Genomic DNA, 15,882 nt, shown 5'->3' with positions numbered 1-15,882 from the left:
CTTCCACGTTCCCCATAGTACCCAACACATCCACCCAGACCCCTCCAGTACTTCTAGCTTTCTTCTACTCCTTCAACCTCCCACCCTAAAACATGCAACCTTTCCTTATCCCCCATCTGTAGTTAATCCCGCTGTTTAGGATACTTCCACACCCTCAGTCGCAGAACACCACACCTCTGTCCGCATTACCCTTAAAAAGACCACCCAGTTTCTATCATAGAAGCAGTATCCCATCCTCCAAGCAGCTCTCATAAGCCTAAAGCCTATCATTTCTCACCTCCTCACCAGTCACCTACTCCGCCCAACAGGCTCCCCTTTTAACACAATTCTACCTGTCAAAAAGCCAGATGGAATTTATCGCTTAGTCCAGGACCTCAGGCTCTTTAACCAAGCTGTACTTCCAGTAGTTCCTAAGTCATACACTTTACTTTCTGCAATTCCCTCCAATACCACCCATTTTCTATCCTAGACATAAAGAATGCTTTTTTTTAACAATTTCTTTACACCTTAATTCCCAATGCCTCTTTGCCTTTATGTGGGAAACCCTGACACCCACATTTCACATCAGCTCACCTGGTGTGTACTACTTAGGGGCTTCAGAGACAGCCCTCGACCTTTTTAGACAGGCCCTTGCTTGCGACCTCTGTACCTTATCCCTAAAACTGTCCACTCTCCTCCAGTGTTAATGATCTGCTCCTGTGTAGCGCCTCTCAAAGAGACTGCAATGCCCATACTATCTCTCTCTTTTAAACTTCTTGGCAGAACGGGGGCATTACGTCTCCCCTAAAAAGGCACCAATATGTACTCCCTCTTACACTGTGTACCCAAGGGCTCACAACCGACCGCATATCCCTCCTCCAGTCCCTCCCACCTCCACAAACTAAGCAAGAAATTCTCTTTTCTGGGACTAGCAGGATATTTTAGGCTCTGGGTTCCCTCCTTCACTCTACTTGCCAAACCATTATACCAAGCTGCTAAAGGCCCTCTCCATGAGCCTTTAAAACCTGCATAGCTTATTTACTCAACCTTTCCATCTACTCCAAAAGGCTCTCATCTCAGCCCCCGTCTTCACTCTCCCAGACCTCACCAAACCTTTCTCCCTGTATACCGACAAATGGCGTGAAGTTACACTGGGTGTTCTAACCCAGTCTAAGGGACCTAGCCTCCAGGTTGTTGCCTACCTCTCTAAACAGCCTGAAGCCACAGTTCTCAGATGGCCTGACTGCCTCCGAGCATTGATGGCAGCTGAGCTGCTGCCCTCACCCTTAAAAGCCTAAAACTATCTCTCCATGCCAATCTAACAGTTTATTCACCCATAACGTCAAAGACATGTTAGCTCACTGCAGTGTACTCTCATCTATGCCCCACGGCTCCTTCAACTGTATGCTCCATTCATAGAAACCCCCAAAATCACCACACTAACCAGCTCCCATCTAAACCCAGCTGTGCTTTTACCTGAAGCTACAACCAACCAAGACCCTACATACTTCTGTGTGAACACTGTTCAAACCTTTCTTACACATTTGCCAAACCTAACAGAACAACCCCTCCCAGATGCCTCCTTTACTTGGTTTGTAGATGGTAGCACCTTCCTACATTAAGGATGCCGGAATGCTGGCTATACTATTGTGTCACTCCCCCCACCCCAACACACACACACTATTGAAGCCAATCCGATCCTCCTAGGCACCACCTCCCAAAAAGCTGAACTCAACGCCCTCACTCGAGCTCTCATTCTAGCAGCCAGACACAGATCAACATATATTCAAATTATCATTATGTACCACATAGTCCACTCACACTCGTCCATCTGGAAAGAATGGGGTTTCCTAACTGCAAAAAACATCCTTGTCATAAATGACTCTCCCATAAGCAAGCTCCTTCAAGCTGCCAGGCTCCCACAGAAAGTTGCCATCATTCATTGCAGGGGCCACCAAACCCCAGACAATCCTATATCGGCCAGAAATGCTTTAGCAGATCAGGTAGCCAAACAGGTAGCCCTACAAACCTGTGCAAGGCCCGTTTCTGTCCCTGTCCTTGTTCTCTCCTCTTTACTCCTGAGAAGAAAAAGAGAACTTCTGAGCCCAAAACCTTCAAAAGCAAAGACCATGGTATGTCAAGGAAGGGCGCTTTGTTCTTCCTCACTCTCAAAGTCTTCATCATCTCCAAAGCCTCCACTCTTTCCATGTTGGTTACAAACCTCTCTTGCAACTTCTCTGCCCTCTTCTCACTTGTCCTCACATTTCCAGCCACTGGGTAATTTTCAAAAAATTACCCAGTCCTGCTCTATCTACCACTCAGTGTCACCCCAGGGCTCCCTCCAGCCACCGCCTTTTCCTACCCACCAAGCCCGGGGCCAGATACCCAGGCAAGATTGACAAGTAGGCTTCACTCGATAAATGCCACCCGATAAATGGCTCCTCTGTCTTCTAGTCTTTGTCCGTACTTTCTCTGGGTAGGTAGAAGTGTTCCCAACAACTTCAGAAGGTGCAAATATCCTCATACTAACTCTCATCATGCATATAATTTCCCTTTTTGGACTCCCAACATCCATCCAGTCTGATAACAGCCCCCTCCTTCATCAGCCAAATTACCCAAGGCATCTCTACATCCTTAGAAATAAAGTGGGTTCTCCACACACCCTACAGGCCTCAATCTTCAGGCAAAGTTGAAAAAATTAACTGTGTCCTTAAAGCCCAACTCACCAAGCTGGCTCTAGAAACCCACCAGTTGTGGACAAAAAATCTCCCTTTCACCCTCATGAGACTCCACGCAACACCAAAAGCACCCTCATTTTATAGTCCCTTTGAAATCACGTGTGGCTGAACTTTTGTCTTAGGGCCTCTACCCTTACCAGACTTTGAGCCACTCAGGAATTACCTCCCCTCCTTAATCCAGACACGGTTTTTCATTTATGAAGCAGCAAATGTGGACCCTGCCTCTCCTGTCGACACCTCCTTGTCCTCTCAACATAATTGTCTTGCAAGCACAGACGTGTTTATCTACCAACCTGACCCCCACCCAAAAGCTACAACCAAAGTGGACAGGCCTCTACACTGTGATACTCAGCACACCAACTGCAGTGAGAGTCCAAAGACTCCCCCACTGGGTCCATCGTACCAGGGCCACGCACCCCCAAGGCTACACCTTCCTCCAAAACATTAACAGCGGGCAACATCCTTGGAGTCCCTGTATACAATAACCTAAACAAAGAAAAATGATCCTTAAAGGTAGGAGGAAGCCAAAGATGGCAATGGGGCAAATAGCCTCTGCAACAGATCATGGAGTATAATGGTCCTGCCACTTAGGCTGAGGATGGTTCCTGAGGTTATCGCACTCCTATATATATGCTAAATAGAATAATTAGACTACAGGCTATTGTAGAGATAATCACTAACCAAACCCACTTCAGCCCTGGAAGTGCTCGTGCAACAACAAAACCAAATGCACGCGGCAATTTATCAAAACAGGCTAGCTAGCACTAGACTACTTATTAGCAGAAGAGGGTGGAGTCTCTGATAAGTTTAATATCTCTAATTGCTGTCTTAACATAGACAATAACGCAAAAGTGGTCTAGACATTGCTTCAAACATCAGAAAAGTAGCCCATGTACCAGTCCAGAGCTGGAAGGGATGGGACCCAACAAACCTTCTAGAAGGGTGGTTCTCTAATTTAGGAGGATTTAAAACGCTGGTAAGGACAGTAATCTTCATCATTGGGTTCCTCTTGTTTCTCCCCGTGTTACCCAACGGATAACAAAAGCCATTAAAACTCCTGTTGAAACTACAGTTAACTGCCAGACAATCCAGATGAAGCTCTTGCTACAAAAACACTATGGATACTAACCCATCTCTCAAGAATACACAAAAATTAAATTTTTGTTTTCCAAGGTACCACACCACCCCTATGTCATGCCTGAAGTAGTTATTGAGAAAGTCTCCTTTTTCCCTTTCCTATAACCAAACAGACAGGAATGTAAGATTCTCCCCAGGGCCTAAAAGCTTAAGGAAATGAATAACTCCTCCCTTCTCAGGCCCAGTCCCAAGGCACAAGGCTACTTGCACCAGCAGTGTGTGCCAGCAAGATAGCAGAAGCAGGAAGAGAGCCAGCTGGAAGACACATACCCCTGAAGATCACCGAGGATCGAGAAAGAGGCCATCTGGGTAAACGTACCAGTTATGTCAGAATTCCTGTTTACAGGAGACTATAATACCTTTGACCCGTCCTCACTTGGGGCTGAAGCCATTTTAGGCCTCTGCCATCCTGCACCCAAGCGCTCATTAAAATAGCATGTTGCTCCACACTGTCTCCTGTTGTCTGTTGGAGCACTCTCGGGGTTCGAACGGATACAAAAACCTTACAATGAGGACTCTAAAGAACAATTTCCATTTCCTTAAAAACACGTACACACACACACAGGATTGTGATGATAGCGTGTGTAAAGGACAAATTAACTTGTAGGGTAAGGATTGGGTGCTTGATATCTTAAATGTATTTTTTTTTTTTTTTTTTTGAGCTTTTCTTGTGCGGCCTCTGGCCATGGCCATGATCAATGGGCCTAATTGAAATTAGGCCTCAGAGAGTTAGACTGGTTGAATATGGAAATAAATAAAGAGAAGAAAACTAGCAGGTTTCATTGAGCTAAGAAAATGACCCCGAAGCAAAACTTCTTGCCTTTGAATCTAGCTTCAATATAGACAAACTGTTTGATCTTGGGGAAGTTACTCAGCTCTGCTCTTACCTTCAGTTTCTTCATACGTGATATATGTTTCCTAGTAGTACCCATATTACAAAGTTGTCATGTGGATTAAGTGGGTGCCTATTTGTCAAGCATTTAGAATAGTGCCTGGCATAGAGAGCACGTGATGAAAGTTTGTGTTACATAAACTGAAGCTTTCCCGTGAAGCAGAAGAGGCTAATTTATAAGGAAGTTTCTTTACATCTGCACAGTACAGCAGACCATGGAAAATCCTTGGTGCATTTGGTACTCCCTCAACTCCTTTCCTTTCCAGTCTAAAGTTTGCAGACAGGCTGTTATTCACATGCCTGCCAAGAGATTTAAACAAAAGAGAGATTCTCTCTCCATGATAAGTCTCAAATCTGTTAAAAGGTGGAAAACAGGGAACAGCAGATAGAAGATGGCCAATAGCACTAAAAATAAGCCATAGTCTCGAAACTCTCTAAGCTTTATTGAGGTTTATCAAGACATTGCCCCCATTTGGGGATATACAAACACTAGATGTCCAGTTTACCCCTTTCCACCTATGTGAAGACTAACAGAGGAAATAGATAGGAAAGGCCTAAAATCAGCTTCTTAGAACTTTGTAAAACTAGTTCAGAGGATAGGACCTTCAGAATCCTGAGGACAAGGAGATAAACCTTAAAGGACTAGGAAATATGGCTTCCTTGATAAAGGCATCACTTTGGAACGAAAGTGGCTGCCGGTAAATGTCCTCAATTTTACTACCTGGCATGTGGAATTTGGTCAGTCACATATGTGAGCAATAACGGTTAGTTATCTAAATGGGCATACAGCTATTGGGGCAATAAATATTTTATGAGGGTTGTGTCAATTGTTATTTGTTTTAAAATGCTTTCATATCGGGCTAGCCACAATGTGTTTTATTATGTATTTGAAAGCATTGGATCTTTTGTACCTTAAAAGTCATGGTCTATTTGAAGTCTTCTTGATGCAAAGAAAAACTCTCATTTAAAAAATTACCACAAAAAAATTTTTTGTGTTAATTTAAAAAAATTGGCCCAACACAGTGGCTCCTGCCTATAATCCCAGCACTTTTGGAGGCTGAGGCAGGCAGATTGCTTGAGCCCAGGAGTTTGAGACCAGCCTGGGCAACATAGTAAAACCCTGCCTCCTCTGAAAATACAAAAATTAGCCTGGCATGGAGGTGTGCGCCTGTACTCCCAGCTACCTTCAGGAGGCTGAGGCAGGAGAACAGTTGAGCCCAGGGGCTCAAGACTGATGTGAGCCATGACTGAGCCACTGCACTCTAGCCTGGGTGACAAAGAGATACCCTGTCTCAAAAATATGGTAACAATAATCATAACAATCATAATAATTGCTTGTTTGATTTTGGCAAGATAAACTCATGGTAACAAGCATACTATACTTCTCTCTTCTTCATCCCTTTCTAACTGAATAATATGATTGAAATTCTTACTTACAGAAAAAAAAAACCTCACATCTTTGTCTGGTTATAAGTTTTTAAGAAAACATAATTATTTTTAGAAAATGCTGAAATAAATTGGAATAGTTTGACAAACACTTTTGAACCTGTTAGACTAAACAATATTAACCTCTGTTATCTATGTTTAAAATGATTATTTTAAAGAAATTAAGTTATATATTCACCAGGAAAACAGTAATGTAGACAGTAAAATGTTTCCTCTTCAAAGTTTCCTTTCTTGTTAAAGAATAAATCATAAGTGTTAGAAATAATAGTTTATTTTAAAGATGAACTTCCCTCAAGACCCCTTGCTTTATGCTAATAACTTTGTTAAGCCCTATCTATCTTATATAGCTATTAAACATGCTCGTCAGGCACGTAGTACATTCCATGTCCTTGTACCTTCACCAAGATATTTGTGTTGGATGTGCTCATAGGTATGTCCCAGTTCACAGCCTATGCCCCTTCCTTATTTGGAAAAATTATTATTTTTGTACCTATTTTTAAAAGTTTTAAATTATTAGCCAATCAGATTGTAATTTAGATTGTGAGGTCTAACTCTAGCCAATGGAGACAGGACACAGCAATAGGGACCTCATGCGTAAGGAATAAATATTCTGGTGTCTCTTTATTCTGTGTATGCCTTTGCCATTGTTCCATCTGTGAGGGGCATCCTTTCTGCAGAAAGTAAAAGTTGCCTCACTGAGAGAACTTTTTGTTTGAATGCTGATTTTTTCTTGCAGAACTGAGGAACAAACATTTTGCATTTCTAACAAATATGAAAATTTTTTGTATAGTGTTTTATTACGGATTTATTTTACTTTAAACTACATGTGAATAGATAAAGAAACAATATAAAGAATTAGCCCTTTAAAGCACGTATAAATATTATTAGTTTGTAAATTTTTGCAACTGACTTTTAAAATCCTTTTTAAGTTGATATATGCTTTTGAAATGAGCTCATGTTTATACAAAGATATTAACTTATTTAATTTAACTCCTGTTAGTATTTCAAAATATATTATTTAGTCATTTATCTCGATTGATATAGCCATCTCTATTTCTGTGAACATTTTGGTTAGTTTTTCAACTGAATTTTAAATTCCAGATTTCCTGTTGCTCCCTGAATCTGAATGGATATTTAATGGGAATTTCAGTAAGTGTTTAATTTCCATCACTATCTGTAACTTCACAACAACAGATGATTGACTTCAAACCAACAACTTCATATTCCACTACTTTGAGCTTACTTAGGCATCACCTCCCTGTAGTTCCCACCTGCTTGGACTTTGAGAACATCTGTATCCTGCTAGCTACTTATACTCAAACCTTGCTGGAAATGCTGGTTTAAATTTACATAACTACTAAACCTTGTGATATGGTGTGGCTGTGTATCCCCACCCAAATCTCATCTCAAATTGTAATCCTCATAATCCCCATGCGTGGATGGAGGAACCTAGTGGGAGGCAATTGGATCACAGGAGTAGTTTCCCCCATGCTGTTCTCACGATAGTGAGTCCATTCTCACAAGATCTGATGGTTTTATAAAGGGCTCTTCCCTCTTCACTTTCTCTTGCTCACCTGCCACCATGTAAGACATGCTTTACGTCCCCTTCGTCTCTATGACTGTAAGTTTCTTGAGGCCTCCTCAGCCTCAGGAAAGTCTGTGAGTCAATTAAACAGTGAGTCAATTAAACTTCTTCCTTTTTAAGTTACCCAGTCTCTGGCAGTATAGCAGTGTGAAAATGGACTAATTCACCTTGCCTTTTGAAGTAGGTTTGAGAGCTTCCTGAGCCTGAAAGGGAATGGAGAAATGACTTAAAGCCACCAGCTAATTGGGCTTAATCATTTGCACTCAATTGACTCTTCCCCTACCCCCACGTCTAAACCAAAGAAAGGATCATCCCATATTTACATAGCACAAAGAAATCTACTCTTCTGCTCTTTCTAGGATGGCTAAAGGCCATGGGAACTGGACATGAGGATGCTGTGGGGGAAGGACAAAGCCCAACATCAACTTGGACAGTTTGCTAACCTGTTTATGGTAAGTTGATATCATTCGTGACCACTCCTAATGTGTGCCAGTAATAAGCTATTCCTGATGCCAGAATCTCTTACTGTTAGTGCCCTTTGTAGGCCTTCTGACCCTTACTCTTTGCTCCACCCACTGTTTATATCATGTGGTTTTCTCTCAGACCCTGATATAAAGCTCCTACTCTGTCTGACCTGACAAGCCACCTCAAGTGGACAAGGCACTTACCAACAGGTAAGGGGGCATTACAGGAGAAGAGCATGTCTAACATGAGATTTTCTTTTCATTTTGAGGTAGATACAGAGTGATTTTCTGAATAAAAGATCCCAGTAGTAATGAAGCTTAAGCAAAACCAAAGCTGATTTTGGGTAATTTGGCCTCTGTTATCCCCAAACAAAAGAGAAATATCTGGGAGCATAGCTATCTCAGTGGACCTTCCTGGTCACAGGAATTCCAAGAGGAGAGGATGTTAGAAAGATAATAGGGGCTCTGCTCTCTTCTTCAAACCCTCTTCCCTGTGTTCTCCTACAGAGATTGCTGATCTGCTCCTTAAGCAAGAGATTCACTGCTGCTCAGCATGGCTCAGACCAACTCATGCTTCATGCTGATCTCCTGCCTGATGTTCCTGTCTCTGAGCCAAGGTGAGATTTTTTCCCCCAGTCCTCCCACAACCCCAGCTCTGAAGTCTTCCCTCCCCTCATGCATAGGGTTCACTTGAAAAAAAGCAGAGTCAACATCAGAGGTTGTTTTATGTTGTTCAGTGATCATTATGGCTGATCTCATCCCATTCAAAAACACCCTCATTTCATTCATGAGTTTGAGACAGAATTTAATAAGACCACTTATAGGTGACCATTGTGGTTGAGTTTATCTGATTGAATCTATATGGGATGGTAGTTGGATGTTTTTATGTAGTCATTGATAGGATGGAGAGCTAAGGCAAGCATGTGCAGGGAAATCAAGAGAAACTTGAGAAAGGTGGAAGACTGGGTCTTTAAAGGCAGAAGCCTGAGCCTCAGAAATAAAAGGGAAAATGAGGACACATTTCTTTAGCCTATTCATTGCAAGCTCTTGTCTTGAGCAGAGGAGACTAGAAAAAAAAAGAGATAGGATGCAGGGGGCAGAAGTAAGGAGTCACTCCAGTACACACTGTATCAGTATGTTCTTATAAAGGAAACTGAAAAGCCCCTAATTCACCTTCCAGCCTTTTCCTTGCCCTGAGAGTCTTTCTTAATTATCTCTTTTTTCCCCTCAGGCCAGGAGACCCAGACAGAGCTGCCTAATGCCCGAATCAGCTGCCCAGAAGGCGCCAATGCCTATCGCTCCTACTGCTACTACTTTAATGAAGACCCTGAGACCTGGGTTGATGCAGATGTGAGTGAGGACAGCAGCAGGGGAAGGGAGGCTCATGAAGGTAGTGGCAGCTGCTAATTTGCAGTGTGTTCTGTGGCTGCAATGAGATAAGATTGATCCCTTCCCTATTCCACCACTGGTCCAAAACTTCTCAATCTACTTTATCCCGTTATTTAACACATTCCTAGCACAGAGATACTGGTGGTCAGTGACAGCATCATCAGGGACATTTTTGTGCTGTCCTTTTTCTGTTACATCCTCTGGAAGGTCTCAGTAGATCCTTCACACCTTCCCCCTCCACTGAGTGCTCCATTTTCTTCACCTACAGCTCTACTGCCAGAACATGAATTCAGGCAACCTGGTGTCTGTGCTCACCGAGGCGGAGGGTGCCTTCGTGGCCTCACTGATTAAGGAGAGTAGCACTGATGACAGCAATGTCTGGATTGGCCTCCATGACCCCAAAAAGGTCAGTCTGCAGCCTCCTCTATCTCCTTATAAACATTTTTGAGAGGTAAGAAGGATGTTTAAGGTCTGGCACCTCGAGCGCCAACTTTTATCTTTTTGTTTTTCTAAATAAAAGAAACCTCTTTATAGATCCTATAATGTATGAGTTGTGAAGTTCAGTGTAGGTAGTTAGAGACGAGCTGAAGGCTGAATTTTCTGGGCTCCTGGGAATTCATGCGCACACTCATTGTGTCAACTTTTAGAAATGCATCTTTATGTACAACTTCTTCCCTATTTTGCTATTGTCTGTCTTGGAAGAGGTCCCTCTGTAGACTGTATAGGAAAAGAGTAGTGGAGGAGAAATCTACTGCTGGCATTTGTTATACATTTTATACAAAAGTATAAAACTGTACAGTAGTTGTTGATATATTATTTAGTTTAACACTATAAGTGTTAAACTAAACACTTATAGTGTTAAACTAAATAATATATCAACAACTACTCTACAGCCAATGTTATGTTGTATATGAGAGTTCTGAGCTTCAGGAAAAAAGATCAGAACCACTCTCTGTAATGGGCTTTTATGGGTCTCTGTATCAAACTCTGAACACTTATTATTTGCTGGAAGAGGAGGAGGAATTTGGACATTCCAGAGAAGGAGCAAAAGCAGAGGAAATAATACGACATTCCTGGTGACAACAATGATTATTCTTTCTGCTATATCTTGGCCTGTTTCTGAGTGTGCACACAGGCCTGGTTATTCTATTGATTTTTGAGTGACCATGGCCCCTGTTCTGACCCTTCTCCACCTAGAACCGCCGCTGGTACTGGAGCAGTGGGTCCCTGGTCTCCTACAAATCCTGGGACATTGGAGCCCCAAGCAGTGCTAATGCTGGCTACTGTGCAAGCCTGACTTCATGCTCAGGTGAGAGGCAGACAATCTATCCACCTGTTGTTATTTCCCTCCCGCTTTTCTCTGGGGATGAACATGGGAACTGGGATAGAGGAAAGGTGAGCTCTTTATCTGGAAAATAAAGGAATATTTCCTCTTGTTTTTTGTTCTGAGTCCTAGGTCGAGGAGGGGCTACCCTCCTTCTGATCCTCTCTGTCTGACTCTTCTCATTGTTCTATAGGATTCAAGAAATGGAAGGATGAATCTTGTGAGAAGAAGTTCTCCTTTGTTTGCAAGTTCAAAAACTAGAGGCAGCTGAAAAATGGATGTTTAGAACCACTCCTGCAATTATTACAAAGTCAAAAATTAAACTAGACTATTTCTCCAACTCCATTCAGACCATCTCCTTCCTAATGAGTTTGCATTGCTGATCTTCAGTACCTTTACCCGTCCCAGTCTCTAGAGCCCTGAAAAATAAAAACAAATATATTTTTCTCCATTGTTCTGTCTTCTGCATTTGCTCTTTATACAGCCCATGCTTGGGTGGTTGGAGTGGGAATGACTGTCACACTCCAGAGCTTGCCCTGGCCCATCCGCTTGTTAAAACCCCACTCACATTTTATGTATGTCGGGCTTATGAACATGTGGTGGCCTTGTTTATGACAAGATAAAAAGATGAAGATTTCATCCACAACACATGTTAGCATGAACCTAGTGTGAGTTACACAACTAATTAAATTGTTGATCCAGTCTGACTGGAGTATTTGATATTCTAGAAGAATTCGCATAGTTGGGGTCTGAGGAGAACACATCTGTTCTCAGTTATGCAATTTTAAGTCAGGACTGAAGTGATAAATTAAGGAGAACTGTCAGATCTACAGTCCTGAGTGCATTAGTGGTACATTTTTGGAGGCCAGTCTGCAAAGTTTGTTAAATGCTACTCCTTGGATGAATGAATAAGTGAATGATCAATTATGTAAATTAAATATACAGGCATACTTAATTGTCTCTTTAAATATCCTAACTCTCAATAAAGTCAAATTCTGAAATACTACTCTTAGGACTTTCACAAATTAATTGTGCAGGGACACAATTCAGCCCATAACATCAATCATATCAATAATAGAGTTAAATGTGATTTGATAACAAAGGAAACAAATTGTCAGCCTGGATTAAAGTAACAACAATGAAAACACGATTCAACTGTATGCTATGTACGAGAGACATGAGTTAGATTAAGACACAAATAATTTGAAAATAAAAGGAAGGAAATAAACATATTTTGCAAACAGAAACTATAAGAACACTGGTTTCTGTACTGTTCCTCAGTGTAATGCCTATATGAGATTGGTGAATTTCTACCCTATCCTAACTCTGCTTATCTTTAAGAAACAGAATGCCTGTGGTAAAAAGTTTCCTTTATAACCAGTTCAGCTGAGACTGGTTAGAATCAAGATCACCATCAAAGGACCTCAGAAAAATATCGGGTTCATTATGATCTCATTTCCATGCTAAATGACACTCATACCAGCACAATGACAGTTGACAATCACCATGACAATGGCCAGAAGAAGCAATAAAGGTACAAAAAGGAAGGCGCACTCTGATTCCAGGAAGTTCACAACCTGTTTCCAGAAAAGACATGAATATTCCTCCCTTTGTTTTTAATGCCCAGTTCTTTCATTAGAGAAACCCTATATTTTAACCCCTTTACCCCTAACTAGCAGAGAAGCCAATTTGTGAGTCATGTTCCTGCTTCTCAATTCCATGGCCATCAAATAAATCCTGCAGTGCTTGACACTCACTTTCTGTTTCAAGTATTGTCTTTGTGACACCAAATAAGGAAGACTCCATCTTTGGGGGGACTTGTTTTGCCTGCAACAATACTAATATCAGACATATTTGACTTTAAAGCAAACAATGTTACTTGAGAAGAAAAGGAGCATTTTATAATAATAAAGTAGTTAATCCTTCAGGAAGGTGTCTTAAAATACCTGAAACAGGTGGAATCCACTGCAGTGTGACAAAGCCGCTATAACCAGACTGTCCCTTTGGATTCCTCCTCTCTGGGGAGGACATCTCTGAAAGAAAGGCAGCAGCCGCAGTCAGGGGCTTATAGAAAACTCCCATCTCCCTGGGACAGAGCACCTGGGGGAAGGGGTGGTTGTGGGCCAAACTTCAGCAGACTTAACTGTTCTCACCTGTTGATTCTGAAGAGAGCAGCAGGTCTCCCAGCGCAGCATTCAAGCTCTACTAAGGGACAGATTGCCTCCTCGAGTAGGTCTCTTACTCCAGTGCCTACTGACTGGGAGATACTTCCCAGCAGGAGTCAACAGACACCTCATACAGGAGAGCTCCAGCTGGCATCTGGCAGGTGCCCCTCTGGGACAAAGCTTCCAGAGGAAGGAACAGGCAGCAATATTTGCTATTCTGCAGCCTCTGCTGGTGAGATACAGGCAAACAGTGTCTGGAGTGGACCTCCAATAAACTCCAGCAGACCTGCAGAAGAGGGGCCTGACTCTTAGAAGGAAAACTTGCAAACAGAAAGCAATAGCATCAATATCAAGTAAAAGGACACCCAGGAAAATCACCATCCAAAGGTCACCAACATTAAAGACCAAAGATAGATAAATCCATGAAGATGAGAAAAAAGCAGTGTGAAATGGATGAAAATTCCAAAAACCAGAAAGCCTCTTCTCCTCCAAAGGACCACAACTCCTCACCAGCAAGGAAACAAAACTGGATGGACAATGAGTCTAATGAATTGACAGAACTAGGTTTCAGAAGGTGGGTAATAACAAACTCCTCTGAGCTAAAGGAGTATGTTCTAACCCAATGCAAGGAAGCTAAGAACCTTAATAAAAGGTTACAGGAACTGGGAACTAGAATACCTAGTTTAGAGAAGAACATAAATAACCTGATGGAGCTGAAAAACACAGGACGAGAACTTCATGAAGTATATGCAAGTATCAATAACTGAATCAATCAAGCAGAAGAAAGGATATCAGAGATTGAAGATCAACTTAATGAAGTAAAGCTTGAAGACAAGATTAGAGAACAAAGAATGAAAATGAATGAACAAAGCCTCCAAGAAATATGGGACTATGTGAAAAGATCAAACCTACGTTTGATTGGTGTACCTGAAAGTGACAGAGAGAATGGAGCCAAATTGGAAAACATACTTCAGGATATTATCCAGGAAAAATTTCCTAACCTAGTCAGAGAGGTCAGCATTCAAATTCAGAAAATAGAAGATGGCAAAGATATTCCTCAAGAAGAGCAACCCCAAGACACATAATTGTTGGATTCACCAAGGTTGAAATGAAGGAAAAAATATTAAGGGCAGCCAGAGAGAAAGGCCAGGTTACCCACAAAGGGAAGCCCATCAGAAGAACAGAGGATCTTTCTGCAGAAACCCTATGAGCCAGAAGAGAGTGGGGGCCGGTATGCAACATTCTTGAAGAAAAGAATTTTCAACCCATAATTTCATATCCAGTCAAACTAAGCTTCATAAGCAAAGGAGAAATAAAGTCCTTTACAGACAAGCAAATGCTGAGGGATTTTGTCACCACCAGGCCTGCCTTACAAGAGCTCCTGAAGGAAGCATTAAATATGGAAAGGAGAACCAGTACTAGCCACTGCAAAAACATATCAAAATGCAAAGATCATTGACACTATGAAGAAACCGCATTGACTAATGGGCAAAATAACCAGCTAGCATCATAATAACAGGATCAAATTCACACATAACAATGTTAGCCTTAAATGTAAATCGGCTAAATGTCACAATTAAAAGACACAGACTGGTAAATTGGATAGAGTCAAGACCCATCTGTGTGCTGTATTCAGGAGGCCCATCTCATATGCAGACACACATAGGCTCAAAATAAAGGGATGGAGGAATATTTACCAAGCAAATGGAAATCCAAAAATAATAAGAAAAACAAAAAAAAAACAGGGGTTGCAATTCTCATCTCTGATAAAACAGACTTTAAACTAACAAATATAAAAAAAAAGACAAAGAAGGGCATTACATAATGGTAAAGGGATCAATGCAACAGGAAGAGCTAACTATCCTAAATATATATGCACCCAATACAGGAGCACCCAGATTCATCAGGCAAGTTCTTAGAGACCTACAAAGAGACTTAGACTCTCACACAATAATAGTGGGAGACTTTAACACCCCACTGTCAATATTAGACAGATCAACCAGACAGAATACTAACAAGGATATTCAGGACTTGAACTCAGATCTGAACAAAGTGGACCTATTAGACATCTAGAGAACTCTCCACCCCAAATCAACAGAATATGCATTCTTCTCAGCACCACATCACACTTATTCTAAAACTGACCACATAATTGGAAGGAAAACACTGTTCAGCAAATGCAAAAGAATGGAAATCGTAACAGCTTCTCAGACCATAATGCAATCAAATTAGAAGTCAGGATTAAGAAACTCACTCAAAACTACACAACTACATGGAAACTGAACAACCTTAATCCTGAATGACTACTGGGTAAATAATGAAATTAAGGCAGAAATAAATAAATTCTTTGAAACCAATGAGAAGAAAGACACAATGTACCAGAATCTCTGGGACACAGCTAAAGCAGTGTTTACAGGGAAATTTATAGCACTAAATGCCAACAGGAGAAAGTGGGAAAGATCTAAAATTGACACCCTAACACCACAATTAAAAGAACTAGAGAAGCAAGAGCAAATCATAAGAGCAATTCAAGAGCAAATTCAAAAGCCAGCAGAAGACAGGAAATTGAGATCAGAACCGAACTGAAGGAGATAGAGACACAAAATCCCTTCAAAAAATCAGTGAATCCAGGAGCTGGTTTTTTGAAAAAATTAACAAAATCAATAGACCTCTAGCCAGTCTAATAAAGATGAAAAGAGAGAAGAATCAAATAGACACAATAAAAAATGATAAAGGGGAGATCACCACTGATCCCACAGAAAT

General features: G+C 41.4%; 1 protein-coding gene across 1 annotated transcript; it reads left to right on the top strand.

Annotated features, from left to right (window-relative positions):
• Positions 1–5,882: 5,882 nt before the first annotated feature.
• Positions 5,883–11,400, top strand: REG1B (regenerating family member 1 beta). Its single transcript, XM_021925009.2, has 5 exons — positions 5,883–8,858; positions 9,473–9,591; positions 9,899–10,036; positions 10,828–10,939; positions 11,148–11,400. Exons 1-5 carry the CDS (start codon positions 8,795–8,797, stop codon positions 11,213–11,215), a joined length of 501 nt encoding a protein of 166 aa, XP_021780701.2. The 5' UTR covers positions 5,883–8,794; the 3' UTR covers positions 11,216–11,400.
• The last annotated feature ends 4,482 nt before the right edge of the window (positions 11,401–15,882 follow it).

Source organism: Papio anubis, chromosome 14 (genome assembly GCF_008728515.1).
Source record: "Papio anubis isolate 15944 chromosome 14, Panubis1.0, whole genome shotgun sequence".
NCBI lineage: Eukaryota > Metazoa > Chordata > Mammalia > Primates > Cercopithecidae > Papio > Papio anubis.
This window is presented reverse-complemented; position numbering and strand designations above follow the sequence as displayed.